Raw genomic sequence first — 24,138 nt, 5'->3', positions numbered from 1 at the left:
AATGACATATTGAGACCTACAAGCCTCATCCTGACTCTCACACTTCCTGCCCACCATGAGGTGAGCATCTTTGCTTGACTTTTGCTCCTCGCTGTAACAGATGCTTTTCCACACATCTAAAACCAACAGAGCCAAATGACCACAGACTGAAGTCTATGACATTGTAGGCCTAAGTTAACCTTTTTTTCTATTAAGTTGATTTATTTTAGGCACTTTTTCACAGTAATGGAAACCTGACTGACACAATCACACAACTATAAATATATAACACATATAATTGATATATGTATATGGCATAACGGAAATGCATACATATTCATTATAGTATACAATTATGTACAATGTCGCATTTGTGTCAAATGAGGGCTGCCTATGTAACAGTGGTCTCATAAGATTTTCCTCACAAAATGATGTTCACCTAATGACAAAATTGCCTCACAATTCATTACTCAGAATGCATTTCCATTCTGAGAACCAAGAACTCACTTTCATAATCACAGAGTTGACAAACTTTTACCAAACAAAAATACAGTAAAAACACAGGATTCTTTGGACAAACCCGGGTAGAAATGGAAAGCTTCTGAGAGTTTCCTGACTCCCCCTTCTGGACACACTTAAACAATGTTCTCCCATGGAATGGATAGAGGGTCTCCTTCCTTACCTTTCAATGTTTAAACAATAAGCCAACCTGTTGAGTAAGTCTCAGGTAACCAGTAATATCTGTTCGGATTTTGCTGATAAAAGTAAGGAAACATTGGTTGAAAAGGTGCATTTAACTAGGGCCTGTGTTTTCCTGTCTTTGCTACATGTCCTATATAATTTCATATATTGAAAGTTGCTGATTTGCTATTATTACTTGGTATTTAAAAAGAATTGTCTCATAAAAAGTGCTACATACAATATTTAAATATTAATTATTAGATTTGTTAAAATGTAAATCTATTTCAGTAGAACTTTATTAAGTACTAAAATTTTGCATTTCTTAATATGCTTCCAGAGGATGCAAACATGTTGGTCTTGATATGTACTTTGATTAGGGCCATCTAGGCCACAATCGATAGATATTTTTATGGAGGTACCGAGGCCATATCAAAATTCAGAATTGCTGGAATTTATGTTCACTAATATAAAATATATTTTAAACAACTTCATAGTGGACTTGAGAATCACTCATTAGTGGATTTGAAATGCCCTCTATTTTTTTTCTCAGTTTGCTTATTTTCTCTTCCTGAAGTCCCAGTGCAGTCTCTCTTGCTTGCTGGTGTTATTCCAACTGTTTGCAGTAAGCTCTTCATCACAGACTGAACATTCCTGTGCATATCCTATCTCTCCAGATTCTATGTCTTGGGATTTTGGTTGTGGCCCTAGTTTTAACAGCTGAAACATCACTCCAATCCCAGATTTTGCTTCTTGAAGGAACTAATTATTTATGTTCTTGTAATATCAGCTCCTAGCATAATTCTTGTCTTGTAGATTGCGAGCCTAGCATTTAATAGCTGAGACAAACTACTACAATTCTTAGTAGATAGTGAATGTTTAATATTTATTTTGTATAATAATTCTGATTATAGTGGACATTCAATTTCTTTCTTGGAACAGGGTTGTTTCCCAGTCTTATGGGGTTAAACGAATCCCATAAACCCTTACAAGAAACACTCAGTTTTTTAAGGCAAACACTGCAACTCCTACCAATGACATTATTTTTTTAGAAACTCTCAGTACAATTATTTTATGCTAGTAGTTTGGATTTTATTAGAGCAAATGATGTCTTTAAAAAACAAAAGGAGGGGCTGGAGAGATGGCTCAGCAGTTAAGAGCACCGACTGCTCTTCCTTAAGTCCTGAGTTCAAATCCTAGCAACCACATGGTGGCTCACAACCATCTGTAATGAGATCTGACGCCCTCTTCTGTCTGAAGACAGCTACAGTGTACTTACAATAAATAAATAAATCTTCAAAGCTTATAAGAAAAACAAAAGAAATACTTTGAATTTATTATGTCTTTTAGCAGTGAGCCTCAAAACACTCTAAAAGCATCTCTTCAATTACTGTACTGCTATGCTATAAATATTATACACTCCTTACTTTACATGAACAAAAAGCTGATGAAGAGGAGTTTTAATATACTTGGTCAAATCACACCAAGAAAGTGAGGGTAATTGGCACGGTGTGGTGGTGCACACCTGAAATCCCAGCACTCAAGAGGCAGAGGCTGGTGGATCTCTGTGAGTTCAGTTTCGGCCTGGCGTGTATATGTTCAAGGCTAGCCAAAGCCACAGAGGAAGACCCTGTCTCAAAAACAAAGAAAGCAGAGTGGTCCATATATAAGGCTTCAGTATTTCTCTGGCATCAAGTAATGAGACCTGAGAGGCACACATTTTATAGAAGAAAGAAAGTGAAGATGAGAAGAAATGATTTCCATTTGGGGGTATCTATCTCTTTCTTCCCTTGTATTTCTACTTGTATTGGTTTATGTATTTTATGATGTTTGTACATTCTTAAACTAGGGTTAAATACTGACCCATCGTCTGACAACATTCTCATCTATTTCCCAGACATTATATTCTCTCTACCTCTGCAGCTGACCAAAAACAACTGCCAGCTGTGGTAATGTGACAGACTGAAACCGGCATTCATTTCTCAGGAACACTACTGCTCAGAAAATTTGGTTCGCCTTTCACTTCCCTATGTGTAAAGTGGGAACGGAATATACGTACAACTTACCACACAGGATGGATGAAATGACAAAAAACTTTCAAGCACCTAATAGATACAGCTGTTCATTACGGCATTTTTTTTTTTTTTTTTTTTACCTTAAAGCAGGAGACCACCACTGCACAACATAACTAAGAAGCATGAGAGAACCGCCTTGGGGTGGTGCTTTCTCTTTTTGAGGGAAGGGAAGGCAACGGGTGTACAGAACGCGGGGAAAACTACAACTCCCATGAGGCTTCACGCGCGCCACTTTGAGCTCCCAAGCAAGACGAAGCCTTGAGGCGAAGAGGGTGGGGCTTGCGCGCGCCGGGGACTCGCCTAGTGAGTGCAGAGGCGGGCTGCTTGAGACGACTGGGACGCCTGGTGGAGACACACGTGCGAGTGTGGGGTGGGTGATAAGGGAAAAACAGCTGAAGAACAGCATTAAAAACAGAAAGCCAGCTGTGCCCCGTTGCCTCAGCGGACAGTACACGCTGCTGCGGAGGTGCCGGGCGCGCGCTCCCGGGCTCGCGCCTCATGCCTCGGGCGCTTGGACGGGCCGGGGCGAGCGGGGGCGGCGCGGGCGGCGCGGGGGCGGGGCCTAAAGCGGCGCGGGCGAAGGCGGCGACCCAGACATCTGGGACTGTTGTTGTTCTCTCGCCTCACGCCCGCCTCAGTCAGTTCGAGCTGAGATCCGGAGCTAGTCTGCTGGGTGGCGGCTGTCCTGTCTCCGCCCTCTCTCCCGGCTCGCTGAAGCTGCGGCAGGAGCTGGCGCTGACTGAACGCCTCGCGGTTGGTCTCCGATGCCCTACGTCAAGGCGGGGGTTTCTGGACCCTGGTGAGCGCACCTAGAGCCCCCGGAGCCGCTGTCTTCGCCCGCCCCTCGGGCCCGCAAACCTGTGTCTGCCATGGCTGAGAATGCAGTTGATGACCTGAACTCTAACCTGCTCCACGCCCCCTACCTCACCGGAGACCCCCAGCTCGACACGGCCATCGGGCAGTGGCTGCGTTGGGACAAGGTGGGCACCTGGTCACCCCAGCATCTGTCCCCTCTTCTTGCCCACCCTCTCCCAGTCCGCCCTTTCCGGTACCCACCCAGGGCTCTGCAGGCTCCCGGGGAGATGGCTCCAGCCAGCGCGGGGCTAGTGGAGTTGGGCGATGCCTCTCACCTCTGCAGGGGCTGCTTTTCCCCGGGCGATCTGGGCTGGGCAAGGACAACTGCAGTAGCTTTCTTTTGTAGTAGGCTACACCGCAGCCCTGTTTCCTCCTCCCTTGCTGCCCCTTCTCTTCCAGTGCGTATCATCTCTCATTGTCAAAAATACCCCATCCTCATCCTCATCATTGTACGTTATACTCAGTGTACTATGAATCGATCTCCTTTCCTCTATCTCCCTTGATTTACTTCTCTACAGAACCTGAAAGTGGCTTCTGGTACGTTTCTTAAACGTTCCTAACCACTCACTATCTGCTTTGGTGTTGCTCTGGTGTGTTTCCACCCTCTGTCACTAGGTAATCGCTGGCTACGATTTCGCTGGTCTATTTCACTTTTATTTTCTGGTATCGCCTATTGCTATTGAATGTGACAAGGGTTCTCCTCTTATTTCATTCCTCTGCTGGCAGTTATTTATTGGAAGTATTCTGTTTAAAGAATTGTGGTCACAGACATCTAGAATAGGCTAGTTGTACTACTAGAATTTGCACCATTACTTCTCAAAGCTTAAAAGGCAGATTCTGACCAGATATTTCGGAATTTCTTAGGAATTTCAGAATTGCTGATGCCGTTGTTTCTGCTTTCTCCATCCCCTTGTGCAGGTATATAGGGTGGGTTGGGGAAAGCTAGAATTAAAATGCATCCTTTTCACTTGTAAAAGAGGCCCTTGGAGGCTCTCTCAGAGCGGGGAATGATAATCCAAGTGTTTGTTTTGTCAGGCTGCTAAAACGGAGAAGGCAGCACATTTAAAACTGATTAAAACTGAATTTAGAGGTTTGTATGGAGGTATTCGAGGTTATGTTATACAAAAGGACTACCTAATTAGCTTTTTGAAAAAGTTTATTTTCATTTACCCCCCCCCCCCTCAGGTATCTGTGCATTCAAGAAGGGAAACAAAACAAAACAAACAAAAAACCCAACCAAATACTGAGTGTTCTAGGCCAGCCAGGAAATACTGGTGGTGAGAAAGATAGAAAGAGTTCTTGCGGTCAGCAAGTCTTTAGTTAGTAGATAAGGAAGTCCAACAAATAAGCAATTACAATAAAGTATTTGGTGTTACTGGGTCATATATTTCTTAGATGTTCTAGTCATTCTTGTAGAGTCTGAACCAATGTTTCTCAAACCTGAAAGTGCTAACAGATCATCTGGGAATCTTAAGAGGCATTTCTGACCAGACAACCAGGATGGGCCCTGACAGCCCAGTAAGCTTCCAGGTGATTGATACCAGTTTTGCTGATTTGTGCACCACACTAAAACTAATGACACTCTTTTCTCTTTCAATATCAGCTTTGCCTGTGTTTTTCCTAATAAACATCCCAGTTGAGTGAATTAATACTTATTTTCTGTGCTATGCCCAGATACTTCCAAGATATACTGAAATATTTAAGAACTGTAAAATGCATATAAAATAATGCTACAACAGTTATAGTAACAATAAATGAGGTTGCAGTCATTCAATGCTTATGGGAGTTCAAAAGTGAGAGTGATCATGAAGTGGGATGGTCAAAGAAGACTGTGAGAACATGAAATATACATAAAAAGAACAGGGAAAGCCTGAGAGAGAAGATGAAATAAATGTAGACCTCAGTGAATACAGGATAAAACAAAGGCTCCCAAATAAAATATAGGGAACAAATAATAAGTGCCTTAACAGAAAGACAGATTTAAACAATTTTATTAATAATATATTCCTGATTTCTTAATGGGAAATAGTGCTTTTATTTTAGAAACAAAGGTTTATCTACTGTAGACTGATATTTAAGTAAGCTAGGCTAAGTTCAAGACCACTAGAATTTAGAGTATAAAATGAAATTTAAGTCTTTCATTATACATTAATTGTACTTATAGTCTTTTAATGCAGTCTCTGATTAATACCAGTCAAGGAATCCCGATAATGCTGCTTGGATGAAGCATGTGATGAGCTATAAATTGGTCGCAGGGCAATTTGCTATTTGCCATAGTCAGCAACATTCCTAATTTTAGCTTCGGTGACTTGGTGTACATTGAAAAGTCTTCATGAAAAAAAAAAAAGACATTGAACTTTTTCAATTAGTTAACATTCAGATTTGCTAAGATGGAGAGGGAAGACTGAGTCAGGAAGATGGAAAATTGAATGTGTGTAGTTAACACATTTGTGTCCGTCAGAGCTTAGGGTACATAGAAATCTTTGGAAAGGCATGTGAAGACCAGATTGTTGAAGAGCAGTAGTATATCATTAGTGGCCTTCAGCAATTAAGGGTATATATAAGTGCTAAAAAGAAAACAGTGCAAGAACATAGTCCTGGCATAGTTACTCTTACCTATAATCTCAACAGTGGGAGACTGATACAGTAAGAGCAGTTAGAGTTTTGATGCCTGGGCTACATAGCGAGTTCCATTCCAGTCTAAACAGCACGAGACTCTTGGTTTTTGGTTTTTGTTTTTCTAATCAGATTTACTGGAGGCAGGGTACTTTTGTATAGCTGCTCTAGGCCAGCTTTCTATCAGCAGATTTACCAGACTTGGATGGATACAACCTCCTACCAGCATCCAGGCTTTTAGTTAGTATGTTTGCTTCCCTAGTTTCAAAATGAGTCAGTAAACTCAAGGTCATAGAAACTGATGACTGATTTAAGAATACTGTTTTGTTAACTTGGGGTTTATGATAGAGATGCAGTAGATTTATTTCTAATTCAGGCTTTGGTAGATATACCATAGGAAAAGTCAAATAATCCAAAGTTTTTGGTGATTATAAAGCCTAATCACAGGGAGTAAAACATACAACATTTAACAGTATCAGCTTATAACAAGTAAAGGCTTGTTATATAAAGTATATATAAAGTATCTCTGTGTGGGGCTATGCTATTACTCTAACCCCATAAGTCCAGGGGTCAAGGAGTTCCTCCTATCAGCTGTACACAGAGAACTCCATTACCAGTGTGTTCTCTGCTCTAGGGTAAGGTTCATACCTCCTTCCTATTTCTTTCATTTTGGGCTTTCATGCGTTGTCAAGTTACAGACAAGCAGCCCTGGCCTAAGAGTTGGGTTCTTTAACATCACAATTGTCTGTTGATTCTGTTCCAATGTGAATTTTAATTTTCTTTAAGCAATTTATATCTAGGATGTTGATCACTGGTAAAGCATGGATGGGTGGATAGGGAAGGGAGACTGAAACACGGGGCAGAGCTACTCTGCTGATTATAATATCAACAAATGTCCTGTATATTAACAACAATGTGGAGGCAGGAATTTGCCATGGCAATTTAAGAAATAGTAAGTAGAACATTCTGGTCTCAGAGTGTAGATCTGTATTAAGAAAGAGTAGAATATGAAGTTGAAGATAGGTTAGGTTTATAAAGAGCCTGGAAAAGGAAATAAAAGATATCAATCTAAGCCAATGATTTTCAGATGTTTAACAACACAACATTTTTCAACAAATTAACCAGAACAAAAGGGTGTGAATTAATTCTTCAAGCCTATTTTATTATAGAGTAAGTTCCTGAGCCTGGGTAATGTATAAAGAAAGGAGGTTTATTTAGCTCAGTTTGTATAAGATTAGGTAGCCACATTTGTTTGGCTTGAGCTAAAGCCTTATGGTTGATGGAGTCATGACAGAAAGATATGTGAAAGGGATTACACAGTGAGGCAGAAAGCCAGCAGGGAGGCGTGAGTCTTGCTGGTTAAATTTTCTTTCCTATTACTTCCTCTCCTCTCTTTTTATAAATTATAGCTTACTCTTGTTAGATCTCATCCACAAAATCCCTAGGGAAGTGCCTTTGGTGGTGACCCAGTTACCTGACACTAGGACTCAACTCTTAAAAGCTTCTACCTCAGTACCTCATACTGAAGACCAAGTCTTTGATATGGGAAGCCTTGAAGTACAGGACACATTTAAACTGTAGTACTTTTAAAATCTTGATACTTTTATAGTTATTCTTTTGAAAAATTAAATTAAAAATTTTAATTGACTCAGATTAGCTTAATCTGTGTAAATAAAATTCTCATAACAATAATTTGCAGACATAGAGGCCCCAACTGACCATTCTACTTAGGAAGATGTTAGCAGAAAATATACTGTATCTCCCAGAAAAAAAAAATCTGTGGTTATTAGTAACTAAGTATCAATCTATATGAAGAAAATAATTTTTATGAACAAGATAAAGCAATAGGTAAATAATAAACATATATATAATGCATATGTAGAATGGGAACATTAAAACCCCCAAAATTATAAATTAAAAATTAAAATTAGAGAATTATTTCATCATCAGATAAGAAAAGAAGGTGTGAAAAGCAACAGGAAACCAAGATAAGCTCTAGGAAATGAAAGAAAAAGTGATTCCCCTACCAAATGCATGCATGCATACATATATATATATATACACACACACACATATATGAGTATTTAAATTGAAGAAACAAGTAGGCGCTGTGAGAAAAGTGTGTTATGTAATAGCTACTGCAGGAGTCCATTGTGAAGAAATCCTTGGCTGATAAGTTCTGCACTAGATCCACAGTGTGTCAAGAAAAATGGAACATAACATCTATGTCATGGGTAGTTTTTTTTTTTTTTAAGATACAAGTTATGTGGTGAAGATGCCATGTCGTTTTTATCAGCATCAGGCAATTAAGCGGTCACTGATGAAAACCTCAAGGAAGGAAAGAGGCAGAGTGGGTAGGTCAGCAAAAGGAAGAAGGAAGGAAACAGTGCTGAGGGCATAGCTTAGAGGTACAGTGCTTGCTGCTAACCAGCAGGCATGCCACCCTGAGCCAAATTTTTTAAAAAATAAATTATTGACCAGAAATGAAGCAAACTAAATATTACCTGACCTGATTTTGAATAATTAATTGATGAAACTTAAGTAAGAAACTCTATTTGAACTCATCTTTTCAAGATGGCACAGGTATATGCTACAAGAGTCTAAAGTAAACAATATTTAGAGTATTTTAGCCTACCAATTATATTATTTTCTCTTTTGATAATCAATCAGAATATAGAACGCAGCATTTAACACTTTTTAAAAAGATTTATTTATCTTATTTACAAGTATACTATAGCTGTTAGACACACCAGAAGATGGCATCAGATCCCATCATAAATGGTTATAAGCCACCATGTGGTTGCTGGGAACTGAATTTTGGACCTCTAGAAGAGCAGTCAGTGCTCTCAACCTCTGAGCCATCTCTCCAGCCTAGTATTTAACTTTTTAATTGTGGTGGAAATACATATAAGTTACCATCTTGGTCATTTTTAAGGGTATGTATACTTTATTAGCTACCATAAAAATATTCACATTCTTATAGAACAGATCTTCAGAATTTTTCATCTTGCTAGGCTGAAACTCTATGTCCATTAAATAATGTGTTCCTTCCTTCCTCTTTCCCCAGAAAACCACCATTCTTTTTTCCATCCCTAGAATTTGACTATTCTGGGTACCTTATGTGAGTGGAGTCATAGAGTGCTTTGCCTTATGTTATGTCTTATATCAGTCAGCACAATGTCCTCATTATCATTCCTGATGTAGATAGTACTTCATTTTGACTGCACAACAAAGCATATAAGTGTTGTATGACAAAACTTCCTGGGGAGATGAAACACACAAGTCTGCTCACTCCAGATAGGAAACCCAGGACAGACCAAAGTACAGATACCACCAAAGTCCAACTTGGAGAACCAGTGGGTTTTTTTTGGGGGGGGTACTTACAAGAATATGGGTGAGGAGTTACAGGAGCAGAAATGATTGGAAAAACAGATGCATCACCCATGTTCAGCCCAGCATGGGTGACAGCTCACAAAGCTTGAGATCCTGGAACACTGCACAGCCTGCAGGCAGCCCCACCTGCCTGTTGAAAGGTGTTCTTATCAGGTGCTGAAGTTGTCTAAACCTTTTCTAGACCTCTGGGATACTTTCTGCTTTCTCCAGGCAGTTGGTCTGGTCTCACAGTCATCTTTACAGTTGGGCTGTGCTTACTCTAGTAGGGAGGAGCCTAGGAAATTTGGTCAGTTTCTGGGAATGTTTTAAAATTTTATACCCACCTGCTTAAAGAGCTCTCCTGAAAGATGCAAAGTTTCAATCTTGGGGAAACTGTTATACAACAAGAGGTGATTTTGGGTTAGGGCCTATGTGCTTTGTTTCAGGATGCTTTCTGCCTTCCTAATGACTATTGAAATTGCTACTTCCGGAGGACCCCGCTATACCACTCCTGGACATATACCCATAGGATTCCCCAGCATATAATAAGGATACATGCTCCACTATGTTCATAGCAGCCCTATTTATAATAGCCAGAAGCTGGAAAGAACCCAGATGTCCCTCAACGGAGGAATGGATACAGAAAATGTATATATACATAATGGAGTACTATTCAGCCATTAGAAACAATGAATTTATGAAATTCTTAGACAAATGGATGGAACTGGAGAACATCATCCTAAGCGAGGTAACCCAGTCTCAAAAGAACACTCATGGTATGCACTCACTGATAAATGGATATTAGCCTAGAAGCTTGAAATACCCAAGACACAAGTCTCATACCAAATGATGCCCAAGAAGAAGGAAGGAGTGGCCCCTGGTCCTGGAAAGGCTCAGTGCTGCAGTATAGGGAAATACCAGGACAGGGAAGTGGGAAGGGGTGGATTAGGGAACAGGGGGAGGGAAGAGGGCTTATGGGACTTTCAGGGAGGGGGGATCCAGGAAAGGGAAAATCACTTGAAATGTAAATAAAGAATATATCAAATAAAATTTAAAAAAAAAAATTGCTAGTTAGTACTGAGGCTGCTGCCCTCTGGTGTTGGGAGTTCATAGAAAGTGACTTGGTCTTGTGCAAAAGAGGCAGAGATTCAGTATGAGCTTATTGTCACCAATACTGTATAGGATCTTTTCAACTAAATAATTGAATAAGAACTTGTATTAGTTACTTTTTTTCGTTATTGTGACAAAAGGAACATAAGGAAGGAAGGGCTCATTTTGACATTTCTCTGTGGGTACTGTCCATCATGACATGGGAGGTGTGGCAGCAGGAATATGAGGCAGCTGGCATATTATGTTTGTGGCCAGGAAACAGAGGTGAGTGCTAGTGCTTAACTTGCCTCTTCCTTTTCATTTAGACCTGGACTCCAGCCCATGGACTGATGCCCACATTTACAATGAAGGGTCTTCCCACTTCAGTTAAATCTCTCAGGAAATGCCCTTACAGACACAAACTAAAGGTGTGTTTCTTGGTTGATCCCAAACCCCATCAATGGGCATATTTTAATGTCCCAAGGAGTACAAAGACCATAATACTGTAAATATTTTTTCAGATGCAAAGCATTTCAGTTTTCAGCTAACCAGAGCTTATCTTGTTAGAAAATCTCCTTGATGTAAGTGGGGTTTTTTTGCTGCAGAAGTTTCTGATGTCATTTTTCTCTTTGAAATGTTTCATTTTTATACAGTAAAAAAATTAAAAGTTTAAGGCCAATTGTGTTAGTTTACATCACTGTAACAAATTACTATAGATACCCATTTTATAAGGAAAAAAAGATTTATTTGGGCTCACAGTTTTGGAGATCTAATTTACAGTTAGTTGGCCTTGCCTCTTTGGGCCTGTGAAAGGCAGCAGATGGAACGAACTACTCACCTCATATCCAAGAAGCAAAAGAAAAAGGGGTCTGAGTTCCTCTAAAAAGGAAAACCTCAGTGACCCAAAGACTTCTTCCTAGGCTCACCTCTTACCATTTGTACAACTTCTCAAAAGCGCCGTATTGGAGACTTGTGCACCCAGGAGGGCATTCAGTTCTGTACCTTCAACACCCATCAATAGGGTAGTGGCTAAATGTGACACTCTGAAGTGAAAAGAATGGTACAAGCATACATCGTTTAAAAGGGCCTCAGCATAGAGATGTAACTACACTATTGTATGTATTTAATTTATACCTTTTTTAAACTTTGTTGTGCCCAATACTTTTAATGTGAGAGCTATGATAGTTGTATATTTTGTGATCAATACAGTATTGTATTTTAGTGTTATATAGTCTATATATAGACTTTGTATACTTGTTTAAATCAACTAAATTGAACCCTTAAAAGGACATAATTCACTGTTAATGATTTAAGTGTAAAGTTTTTCTCAGTAAGGCTAATGTATAAAAAAAATAGAGAAAAGTTCTGAAACTAATGTTGAGAAAACATGGATAAAGCCAGATGGATAGTGTTTTGCCTTTTAGTTTATGGATTAATGGTAGAGAATGCTTGGTACTGTTCTTATTTTCTCTTTATAAAACATTAGAAAAATATAACAATATTAAAGAATCAATACTTAGAAAATGCCTGCACTCTCAGTGGCTTTTAGTATGTTTTGTCCATGGCATGCAAATTACAAAAATAGATTGAGTGCTGGGAGTATAGCTCAGGGTAGAGCCCATTAGTTTAGCATGTGCAGGGCTCAAATTTAGTCCCCTGCATCAAAAACCAACACTGAATTCATATTTATCTGAATTGTAGTACACAATTACCCTGTTACTTAAAAATATTTGTTTACAGTTTTTGTAAAGTTCTTTGATATTTGAGAAGACAAGAGTAGATCACTGGTTTTATATAAGTGTGAATACAATTTTTATACAAATGACAACTGTAACAAGTCTTATAAAATATGAGATAAGTACTTTGAGAGCATGATAAGGCTGTATTGGCCATATTTTATTATTGACTTGTATTTTGTGAAGAAATTATAACTTCTGAAAATCATGTATGCTATTTAGAGGTCAAATAATAGGCACCCACATTTTAAAAAAAGTATACGTTAACCCTTTTACATTAGAAATGTAATATTTTGTTTTTCTTTTCTGGCATTGAAATAATTTAAAGGGATCTTTAAAAAGGAATTGGATTACTTTTAAGTTAAAAATAACATCAAAAATTTAACTAAAGAAATTCAGAGAAAATACTCTCTTCCTAGATATGCCCCGGAAGAGAAGTGGACAGTGGGATTAGAAGAGTTTACAATGCAACTGTAATTTGTTTATTTTTTAAAAATCTCTTTTAAATTTAACAAGATCTTATCATTCTACAAGATGGAAACTGTTTAGCATTTTGCCTTCTTTTAAAAGCAGAAATAAATTTGTTAATAAATCTCTCTCTTTTTTTTTAATTCCGTAGAGAGTTCCATGGGCATCTCAATGTGAAAGCTTGGTGGCCACTTTTCCGTCTGTAGACTGCTGCCACTCCTCAGTCCTCTTCATCAGAATTAAACACCACAGTGAGATTAGTCAGCCAACAGTCAACACTAAATTAAGTGGAATTCCAGCTAAGTCAGGGTTAGAGTAGGGGAGTTAGACCCTAAAGGACACAGCAGTTCAAGCCTATTTTGGTTTCAAGTACTGGCTTTGCTCTGAGCCTCAGTTTGTATATGGGTTAAAAAGAGAATTTTAGAAATATGAGTAACTATCTCAAACAACCTCTGGATGGATTAAAACTTGGGAAATTAACATTGCCTTTTTCTTCTTTGTATTCTCTATTTTTCTTCTAAGATAGCTCCTCTTCTCTTTATGTCATTAAGTGATGATATAAGCGGCATTAAAATCCTTGTATGTGAACGCTAACACTTGAATATCTTGGTGCTGGCCACTCTTGATTATCTTTGCTTTTAGTTACCACTTAATTATAGACTATATTGTTGCCAGTCAGCTGACGGTTCTTTTGCTTAAAATGGGAATCATGAATAGGCAAAGTATAATTTCCTTAGTGCCATCTGCTCTGAACAAGAGTGCTGCTACTCTTAGATTATTTGCTCTCGAGATTATAGCTCTTAGACTCTTGAGTGCTACTAGCCCAGAACCCAACAGTTGGTGCTGTAATCTTGAATTTAGTGCATTGGCATCTCAGTGCCCTAGAGCTTAGCTAGGCACTGTGCAGTTTTCTACAGCTTTTCTAGTATTTAAGTCTTTCAGTTCGCCAGGCTTGGCTTTTTACAGTCCTTGATCATCTGCAGTCTCAGCTCTTACAGTCTCCTGCTTTCTAGCACTTCTGTAGTCATAGAGACATATAGACAACTCTCAGTAGTCTCTGGATCTCTTCAGGCACCTTCTAGCTGTTGCTCTTAGGTATGTCTGGGACTGAAAGTCCAGGATCTGTCTGTTTTTCCTATTAAAAGCTCAGTTTGCAGATTGCAAGGAGATAACACCAGTCAGGTGAGGCTTTGCTGGGGCCAGAATTGAAGTACTGGGGTTGAGTAGATTAGAGAGATGTTTTAGGCTGCTTAGAGGAGAATGAGAAGAACATTGCTTATACAGCCATACACACGTGAGCATGTATTACCTGTCATGGGGATGATTGGGAGATACTCCTTCCAGACCAAATTTAGGACATCTGGGAGGAAGTGGGCAGCTCTAGGTAAGGTTATATACAGTAACTGTAAAAACTTACCCAAAGTTATCAAGGCTAAAAGGAAGTTTCCTTGAAGAAAGCTTTTGTTAAGTGGTTAACACAACAATATCAGTGGGTCCTGCCATTGGAATGAAGTCATCTTCAGATGTTGGTGACAGGATGGGAGTCTCTCTGAGCAGCCTTGAAGTTTTTAGAATAGCTAGTTATTGTGGTGCATGTCTGTAATCCCAGCACTTAGAAGATGTGGGTGTGAAGATCATGAATTGAAAGTTATCTTCAACTATGCAGCAAGTTTGGGAGGAAGCTGAGCTAATCAGATACATAATTGGAGTTTACTTGGCCTTACAGGAAGCTAATGATCCATGATGTTTTTTAATGCTATTTAAAATTATTTTTGCTAAAATACAGGACTGTAACTCAGAAGCCCAACACTAATTCCAAAATTTCCGCTTTTGTATGTAGGGTAAATCATTTCATCTTAAAAATATGCTATTTTGCTGGGCGGTGGTGGCGCACGCTTTTAATCCCAGTACTTGGGAGGCAGAGGCAGGCGGATTTCTGAATTTGAGGCCAGCCTGGTCTACAGAGTGAATTCCAGGACAGCCAGGGCTGCACAGAGAAACCCTGTCTTGAAAAAACAAAAACAAAAAAATGCTATTTTTAGAGTAATATAGTTTTGTGGTTTTTTTTTCCTTGCTTTATACCTTAACTAGGGGAAATTTTTTTCTTTTTGTTTTTTTCTTTTTTCTTTTTAATTATATCCATCCATTATAGAACCAGAAAGTTCCCTTTTCTTCTTTGTTGTCTAAGATATATACATATGTAATATATGTATATATACAAAAGTATATGTTTATATTTCCTTGGCTTCAGATTTACTGTGATCTGGTATTATGTTATGAGGAATACATCTGTTTTTGCCCCTGGATGTTAATACAGAATTCTTACAACCTTTGGAATTTCCTGAGTTATTGAAGTATCCTTTGTTGTTCATAACAGCCCCCTTTGATCACTTCTGCGTCTGTGATTAGGTGGAGCTTGTGGACAGCCTTAGAATAGGTTGGTCACCAGAATGACCTGTGGACCTTTTTGTTCACTAACTGCTGACCTCTGGTGAAGGAAGGTCGGGGGACTAGAAATTGGGCTCTGTAAAACTCTTGAATCACTGAATCCAAAATGCTAGAGGAGTACTGACTAGAGAATGGATGCCCTATCCTCCTCCCCCCACTTCTTGCTTATTTATCTCTTCCATTTGGTTGTTCCTGAGTTGCATTCTTATAAGCTGGTAAACTATTCTCTTGAGTCTTGTAAGGCATTCTAGAAGTTTTGACCATGAGGAGCTGATCAGTGAGAACTCCCTTTTTATAGTTCTATAATCCTTTGTTTAGAATTTGCACTTGCATTTCAAATGAAGATAGTACTGTGGAGTAATGTTGGGGTTCAGGAATTGTTTCACACACCATATGAACACTGACCAGAGCCATGGTCCAGATTTGAGAACTGACTCTTAATTAAGATCCTACAGGGTTTTTAAGCCCCAAATCCATAAACATCTGTGTCAAGTTATTTTGCCAGTCAGAATTTAGGGATAGATATTTCCTTAGGAACATGTCTTTGTTGCACACTTATCCTGTTCCCATTGGTTGGGATATTCAGTTGTGACAGGGGTCTTGCCTTGTCTAATTCATGTTCTAACTGTCTACTAGGGTGGGACTTATCTAACATTCATGTATTAATTTGCCAACCAGGATGTCAGTTGCCCACATTCATGTCTCTTTAAGTAGGATGTCAGTTCCTAGGGAGGTCATGGGAACGTAAAGTTTACTAGACCACTACTCAAAATGAAAGTCTTATTCCAAATAGTTTCTTATTTTGGTGCATGTGTTTCGCTTATGTTGGGGTCCATCCCAGGGACAGCTTATAAAGGCAAATTTCATTAAAGTTTATACATAGGTGCAGGAAGTGCTGTTAGGTGGTTGTTTCGTGTCCAATCATATTGTGGGTAACTATACAAAACAGTTCTACTGATTTGTATCATGATTGGTTTCCAAGGGCACAGAACATAACAGAATATGTAATCAATCTTGGCATTAGAAAGTTTTCTAGTAACAGCAGAAACATACAAGAAAGTTACCTTGTAATGACAGGCTAGTCAGGTAACAGTTACCTAGGCCTTAACATTTTCCCTAGGCCTTAACATTTTATGTAGGCCTTAACATTTTACTTAAGCCTTAACGTTCTATCTAGGCCTTAATATTTTACCTAGGTCCTAACACTTAACCCCTTAATCTTTCAGATCTGATATGATGCTGGAGACATAGTGGCAGAATTTAAGTAAAGTAATAAATACTTAGTTTGTAGCCTAAAAAATGGAGAATAATTGATATTGTGAAAGACACTGTAAATAGGAACTTTAGGGCAAAAGCTCTGGCAGTCCCAACAAATGAGACTATTACCTGTCCCAGTTCTTCAAGATTTAACCAATTTATGTTGTCTTAGTCACTTTTCTATTGCTGTGTTAAACACCATGACCAAGGTAACTTTTAAAAAGAAAGCGTTTAATTAGGGCTTCCATGGTTGAAGTCATTGACGTTAATGGTGGGAAGTATGGCAGCAGGCAGGCATGGCTGGAGCAGTAGGTCATGAGAGCTTGCTACACCTTGAGACAAAACCAGAGAAAGAGACACTTGGAATGGTATGGGCTTTGAAACCTCAAACCCTGCCCCCAGTAACACACCTCCTACCACAGGCCACACCTCCTCATCCTTTGTACAGTTCCATCAGCTGGACCAGGTTTTCGAACAGATGAGCCTGTGGGAGTGGGCACAGGAGGCATTCTCATTCACATCACCATACAAAAGGAACAGGCAAAATCAAGGTACTAATAGTTTTAGGTTTAATTAGGGGAGTAATTATGTTTAAGGAAAAATATGCATAATGAAGCAGTTGACCAGGGTGTGGCCCTGCTGGTTATTGTCTAATAATTTGTAACAAAAGCAGCTTTTAAATGCTTGTTATAAAACCACATATTTGGTGTCAGAAGAAAAAAAATCCCACAAACATTTTTACATAATGATTTTATTTTGTCCTTATGATCATTAGATCATATTTTAATTTTTACACAAGTTGTGAATTGGCTCAAGTAGATAGCTAACTTCATAATGGTGTCATAAAACCCATTATTTAATTAAGAATCTTAGTAAACACATGATTACTTCTAGATTTTTATCCCCTGTTAAAACTGTACTTTTTTTTAATGAACTATAAAGATCTGATATTTCAGTGTATCATTATACTTTTTTATGTATGTATATATGTATGTGTATATGTGTGCTCACTCATATTTGTAGGTACATGTGTATTTTGGGGTGTTGTAGGTGCATGTGAGTTTTGTGGCCAGAGTATGACCTTGTGTGTCATCTTCAGTAATGTTATCTACCACCTATGAAACGGGGTTTCTCATTGGCTTGGGGCTCACCTATTATTCTAGGCTGGTTGGCTATTGAGCCCAAGGATCTTCCTGTCTCTGCCTCCCATCACTAGGATTTAAGTACATGCCACTAAGACCAGCTTTTTACATACATGCCTAGAATCAAACTGAGATCTTCATGCTTGGGAAAGCACTTTACCAAGTCATCTCCCTAGCTTATTATGTTAGACTTTTTATTTCACCAGTTTTCTATAGTTTACATACATTTTAGTTAATATTATTAACATTATTTTAGTGAGTATCCTTATAACTAAATATTTGGTATGTTTGTTTTTGAAACAGTCATATATAGACAAAGCTGTCCATGATCCAGACCGGCTATGTCACTGAGGATACATAACTAAGTCTTAGCATGAATCCCTGGTTAATTATATTTCTCTTTGGGGATAAATTTCTAGAAATAGAGCAATTGGATCAAGACTATTTAAGCTATGGGCTAAGTAGCCTTTTACTCCAAACTCTTGGGATAATCAGATTTTTAAGTTTGAGGTTTTATAGTCTCTTTGTGCAAGTTGCAGCATTCAAAAATAGCTGGGGTCATTTACTTCCTTCATCTCACATTCTTTGTCTTTCTGTATGACTTTGACATGCCTTAGTTGAAAATCACACTCTGTGTTCCCTCTCCAGAACTTGGGTGAGTCTTTGTTACAACCTCAGGAAATAGCAGGAGCAGTGGAAGTAAGTTGATTGTCCAGGGCTAGGCCAGGAAAGGTGGTGGAGCTGGCTGAGGTGGAAGCCCTGGCTGGCTTCCTTTAGGACACTTGCCCTTAGAACCCAGCGTTGTGAGGCAGTCCAGGCTACAAGGAGTGCCTTTTGTAGATGTTCCATTTAATAGCGTGGGTCCTAGCTAACAGCTATCATTACTGTCAGATACACGACAGACAAGGCTGGAGTTGATTCCAGCAAGCACACCTTTGAGTCTTTCAGGAGAGGTCTTAGACGCTTCCTGTCTGCAGAAACTGTGGAGGATAGTAAGTGGTTATTGATTTTGGTCTAAAGTTGGAATGATTTATGATCCATCCTTAGTAAATTCATCCTTCTTCCCTAGCTCTGCCCCTAAAAACTCTTAAAATTAAATCATGAAGCCATTTTCACCTAAAAATTAAAATCAGATGAAAATGGTATCTTGATTTAATTATATTTTCTGAGCTACCGTGAAGAGCCAGTCTAGTAGGGAGAAAGTAGTTGGTATGCTGAGTGTGGCTGTCACTCAAACTCTGTACATCTAATACTGAAATCATTATGTTACTACTCCCAGCTTGTCCCCCATCCCCTCCAACATTCAGTTCATACTCACTTTTCATTTATCTGATCAGACATTCTCTCCTTCAGTTCCTGTTCCTCAGTTCATGCTAACTTAAAAACTTAGTCCAAATACTGATATATCACCCAGAACCCATGCATGCTCTCTGTGGAAACTGCCAATTTATTTATCTTTCTGCCTCACTACATATTAAGCTTTGTAAGATTCTCTTCCTACCAATAGTGTCTTCTAAATGTGGTACATAGTATGTACTTGGTAAATAGGTATTTTTATTTAGTTAGTTTTAATTATTTTACTATTCTATGTATATGAGTGTTTTGCCTACATATATGTCTGTGTGCCATAATCATGCCTAAGTGTCCAAGAAGGCCAGAAGAAGATATCATATCTCTTGGAACTGGAGTTATTGTGGGCTACCATGTGGGTGCTGAGCATCAAACTTGAGCAGCCAGTACTCTTAACCACCAAGCTATGTCTCTAGCTGTAGTCTTGTTTTTATACTACTAGAGATCAAAGCTGGGGCCTGTGCACCAAGCTAGCACTCTACAAGTGAGCTACATTCCCAGGAAGGCTTTAAAATACAATAATTGACATTTTTAACTTTTCACATTAATCTTTCCCTACCTAATATTATACTTAAGTGATATTAAAGTTGTATTTTAAAACTTACTTTCCAGTTGTGGTCTAGTTAACATTTCATTTCTTGGATTTTATTTTTCCCAGAAAAATAATTTTTCAAGTAAATTTTGTTTTATATGGTAAGTATAACCATCCAAGTGTTTTTTTATCTAGGCCAATTTAATGCTAATTTGAGTAAAAATTTTTTAAAGATGGGGAAATTAAATTTAGAATTATATACAGATTTTTTTTACATGGGGAAACACTCCTTTAACATGGTTATATTTTGAGCTATTTCTCTGGGAATCCCAGGTATGACCTGGCCAGTGTCATCTTCCTGGCCAGTATTTAATAAAGCTTGCTTCAATGGGGAAGAACATGATTATATTTTTAAGCCAATAAGCAGTCATCTGACTGGCTCCCCTGCTCTGCTCCAGGGCTCTGGAAATGGATCTCCAAGCTGGCTGACCCCCAGAAGTAAATGTCAGCCGTGTCCACCATCAGGTTTTCAGATTGCAGTTTCCTATTTCAACTTATGTCTTTAGACATAAACTTAAAAAATTCTTTATTATTTTATTAACCTGATATTTATTGTTCAAACACAGATCTCTGAGATATTTAAGAACAACATTTAAAGTTTTATAATTTTAGACATACTGAATTATAGAAGAGTTTATATATAGGCTCCCTTTAATGAATAATAATATCAGGGATTGGGATTGTTAATTGTTGCTATGTTCTTTAGTATCTTCTCTAATCTTCTAAGTGATACAGTGCATGGTTCAGATTGTTCATAAGCTGTTAGGTCTAATACTCAGATATCCTTAAGTAGATTCAAGTTGCATAGGAATTATAAGATAGGCAGCATATTAATTACTTTTCTCATTGCTATGACCAAATATCTGACGAGTAGCAACTTAAGGAAGATTTTTTTTTTTAATTTGGCTTATAGCTTGAGGAGACCACTCCTCATGGCAAAGAAGGTATGGCAGCAGGTGAAGGAGGTGCCTGAGTGTATTGCATCCACAATCAGGAATCGGGGCAGGGGCAGTGTGAGCTGGTGCTCAGCTTCTTTCTCCTTTTTAGACCCTCAGCCCATAGCATTCTACAGTCTACATTTGGGATAGTCCTTTCCTCAAGGCTTGGAAGATATGTCCAGAGGTGTGTTTTCATAGGGCTTTTAAGTTCAGTCAATCTTGCAGTGAGTATTATCCATCACAGGTATGGAAAAAGATTTTCAGGTAAACCCATTGACAAACTTGGTTACTTTTATTTAAAGTATTTTTATATGCATTTACATTTATTACACATAAGCAATGCAAAAGGACCTAATTATGAGCATCATAGGTTCAGAAAAGCTTAGATAAGTCCCATATGATTTTTCTTATGTGATATAAATACCTTCATTTGTTGGCAGAGTTGGGGTGATTTGGTGTAGTGTGTAGCTTTGTTCATATCTGTGAAAGTTTGTAAGAAGTTAAGTGTTAAACATTTCTATGTATTCAAAGTATCTTGGGAAAGTCATGGTCTTCAGTGGCGTAGCCTCTGGTAAGGTGCACATGCTCCAATAAACAAACCCTCACTCATGTAGCTATAAGAAGCCCCAGTGAAAATCATTGAGTCACCAAAAATACATTAAAAATGTAAGTACAGATATGAAAGTAGAAGACAGGGCTAAAGAATCAGTGAGAGTGAAAAAGAGGAGAGAGCATGATTGGAATTTGTACATGTATGAAAATGCTATAATGATATGCATTATATATAATATGTGCAAATAAAAACATTTTAAAAACTAATATTAATACTAAAAGATCACTTTCTTCATATTTGCACTTGGACTTAAAGGTTCTATGAATACTATGTAAGTAGTTACTGCCTTTTCTTCATTTTATCCATATAGAGATGAAACAACCAAGTTGGGCATGGTGGTACATGCCTTCAATCCCAGCACTTGGGCGGCAGAGGCAGTTGGATCTCTGTGAGTTCAAGACCAGTCTGTTCTACACAGTGAGTTTCAGGTAGAGGTACTTCCACGGTAGAGTTCCACAGCTACATAATGAGACCTTGTTGCAAAATAGAATAAATAACCAACCAACCTCCCCCTCTTCCTGAGGATACGGGGATGGAAAGTCTTTTAAGTGGGCTACTAAAAGCTGCCCATCCTCTTATAAACAATCCAAGTTAAATGCACTCACCTGCCAAGCTGGGCATGGATGGAATCATTTCTTCAGTCTACCATTGCTCTCCTTATCTGGAGTGAATAGAAATAGACTTCTCAAGCAGTGCTGTAATAAGGGCAGTTCATGAGATGAAAAGGATTCACGTAAACTCGCATTAGACTCACCCATTATGAATAAAATTAATACAAATAAATGATAGGTGCTATGTGCATGAACTATCCAGACACTATTAGGGCCATAAAACATAAATGTAACCTTTTCACCTCAGTGCCCACTCCTGGTATTTCCTTCAGGGATAATATTTTTAGGTTTTCTTTTTTTATATGAAATATTTTTGCATGGTATACATGTATGTTCCTATTTATACTAATGAAAATACTTTATATACTTTTCTGCCCACCTTTTCACTTATTATATCTGAGATATACATGGAAATTGAATTTTAAAATAATTTACGTATATTACTTTAGGTCCTCTGTTTATTGACATAGTTATTTAAAGATTTTTTTTTTTAGCAACAAAATACAACTTCAACTTCATTATCTGAAAAATAGAAGTTATGTATAGCCACATAGCTTTTTTAAGTCTTTTCCCAACTTTATATTAATTAATAATTTAATTTAATTATCTAGCTATTAAGTAATAGAGACGTGAATTCAAAATAGACCTCAAATGTCTGTCACCCTAATCGTGTAACTCTTCCCATACAGGCTTACTGTGTTTAATGTATCATGATTCTTCAGTTTTATTTTTCTCAAACTTAATAGCTTTTTAAGAAATAGGACTTAAGTTAGTACTGTAGCTGAGGTTTGTACGTTTAGGTCCTACTCTCATTTTTGTGCAGTTTAACATTAGGAAGTATGTTCAGTCAGCTCATAGTTACTGGTGGATCATTTGGGTGTTTTTGTTTTGATTTTTTGGTTTTTTTTTGTTGTTGTTGTTGTGTTTTGTTTTGTTTTGTTTTGTTTTGAGACAGGGTTTCTCTTTGTAACCCTGGCTGTCCTGGAACTCACTCTGTAGACCCAGGCTGTCCTTGAACTCAGAAATCCTCCTGCCTCTGCCTCTCAAGTGCTGGGATTAAAGGCGTGCGCCACCTGTACCAAAAAGGTTGCTGTTTCACTTTATACCTAGAGTTGAATGGTTTTTCTACATTACTAACCTGCTCAGTACAATTGTTTTATACTTAGAACTAGACCAGATGTTCAACCAAATATGTTTAAATCCTGCCCAGCTAACTCAGTGCTCTTGGGTCCTTCTGTGAATCTTTTTCTTCATCTGTGTGATAGTTATAATATTGCTACCAGCAAGAATGCAGCAGTGAACATTCTGGTGTGGATAATTGTGTAAAGTGGAAGTATTGCTTCAACAAAAAAAATCTGTGAGTTAAAAGCATATGCAATCTAAAATTTGATGCTTCGCTGTAGTTACTCTGAAAAGACCATCCCAATTTACAGTCTCACTAACTCTAAATCAGTACTTATTCTCTGTGTATAAAGAGGCCATTCGGGTTTTGCTCTAATTTCCTGATGTTAACGGTTTCCAAGTCATTTTACTTCTTTCAAATCTGGTGATACCGTTTAACCTTGGGGTAGTTGGTAGTGGCTTAGGTATTATTTTGTATAGATTTTTCTCCTAATGCTAGTTACATTTTTATCCAGGCTGTGTAGATGTTAGTGTATGCCATTTACAAAACAGAAAATGCTTGAATCTAGACTTTACACATGCACACCCTTCAGTGTTAAACAGAGTAAAATCTCAGAGCCAGACATGGGGGCACAGGCCTGTAATCTCAGCATCTGAGTAGTGGCAGGATAAACAAGAGTCCAAGGCCAGCCTTGCCTATGCAGTGAGTTCAAGTACAGCCTCAGCTACATGAGAGCCTGTCTCAAAAAGTAAGAAAATTTAGTTAATAGAATTGCCACATCTTATTAGTTTGCCCACAAACTGTAGTTACTTTAGTTTCTACTATAACCAGAAACAGTTTGGTTTAAATTATGTATTGATAATGGTTTTATGTGCAAGAACAAAGTTCCCTTAGCTTTGAGTACTTTTTGGGTGCCTTGGTTTGTAATGCTGAACATTAATTAGCGTTATATATAACCTACCAACACAGAAAATGCAAATACTGCAGACTCAACTCATAGTAACTTTGACGAGAAGTTATGGTTCCTTTTGGATTTTTTAAATATTTAGTCCTCCTTTAAAGAATATTAGAAAATTCCATTTAGGCTTTCTCATAATTTTATTTCAATTTGAAATCTGCTGGTATTTTTGTTTGTTTGCCTGTTTATTTCCTTATGCTAGGGATTGAGTTCAGGGCCCCACACATGCTAAAATTCT

The 24,138-nt window shown here is 38.2% G+C and overlaps 1 protein-coding gene across 7 annotated transcripts in view; it reads left to right on the top strand.

Annotated features, from left to right (window-relative positions):
- The first annotated feature begins 3,339 nt into the window (after window positions 1–3,339).
- Pgm2l1 (phosphoglucomutase 2 like 1) overlaps window positions 3,340–24,138 on the top strand; it is a 44,839-nt gene continuing 24,040 nt past the window's right edge. For 2 of the 7 annotated variants that reach the window (XM_052157647.1, XM_052157630.1), the window contains exons 1-3: window positions 3,617–3,712; window positions 10,001–10,323; window positions 10,991–11,092. In XM_052157647.1, the coding sequence (XP_052013607.1) occupies window positions 10,141–10,323; window positions 10,991–11,092 (285 nt within the window). In that variant the 5' untranslated portion in view covers window positions 3,617–3,712; window positions 10,001–10,140. Of the gene's footprint in view, window positions 3,713–10,000; window positions 10,324–10,990; window positions 11,093–22,793; window positions 23,177–23,217; window positions 23,691–24,138 lie in introns of those variants that run through there. The other 5 variants (XM_052157635.1, XM_052157640.1, XM_052157654.1 and 2 more) reach the window with 5 other exon arrangements.

The sequence above is a fragment of the Apodemus sylvaticus genome, chromosome 1 (assembly GCF_947179515.1).
Source record: "Apodemus sylvaticus chromosome 1, mApoSyl1.1, whole genome shotgun sequence".
Lineage (NCBI taxonomy): Eukaryota > Metazoa > Chordata > Mammalia > Rodentia > Muridae > Apodemus > Apodemus sylvaticus.
This window is presented reverse-complemented; position numbering and strand designations above follow the sequence as displayed.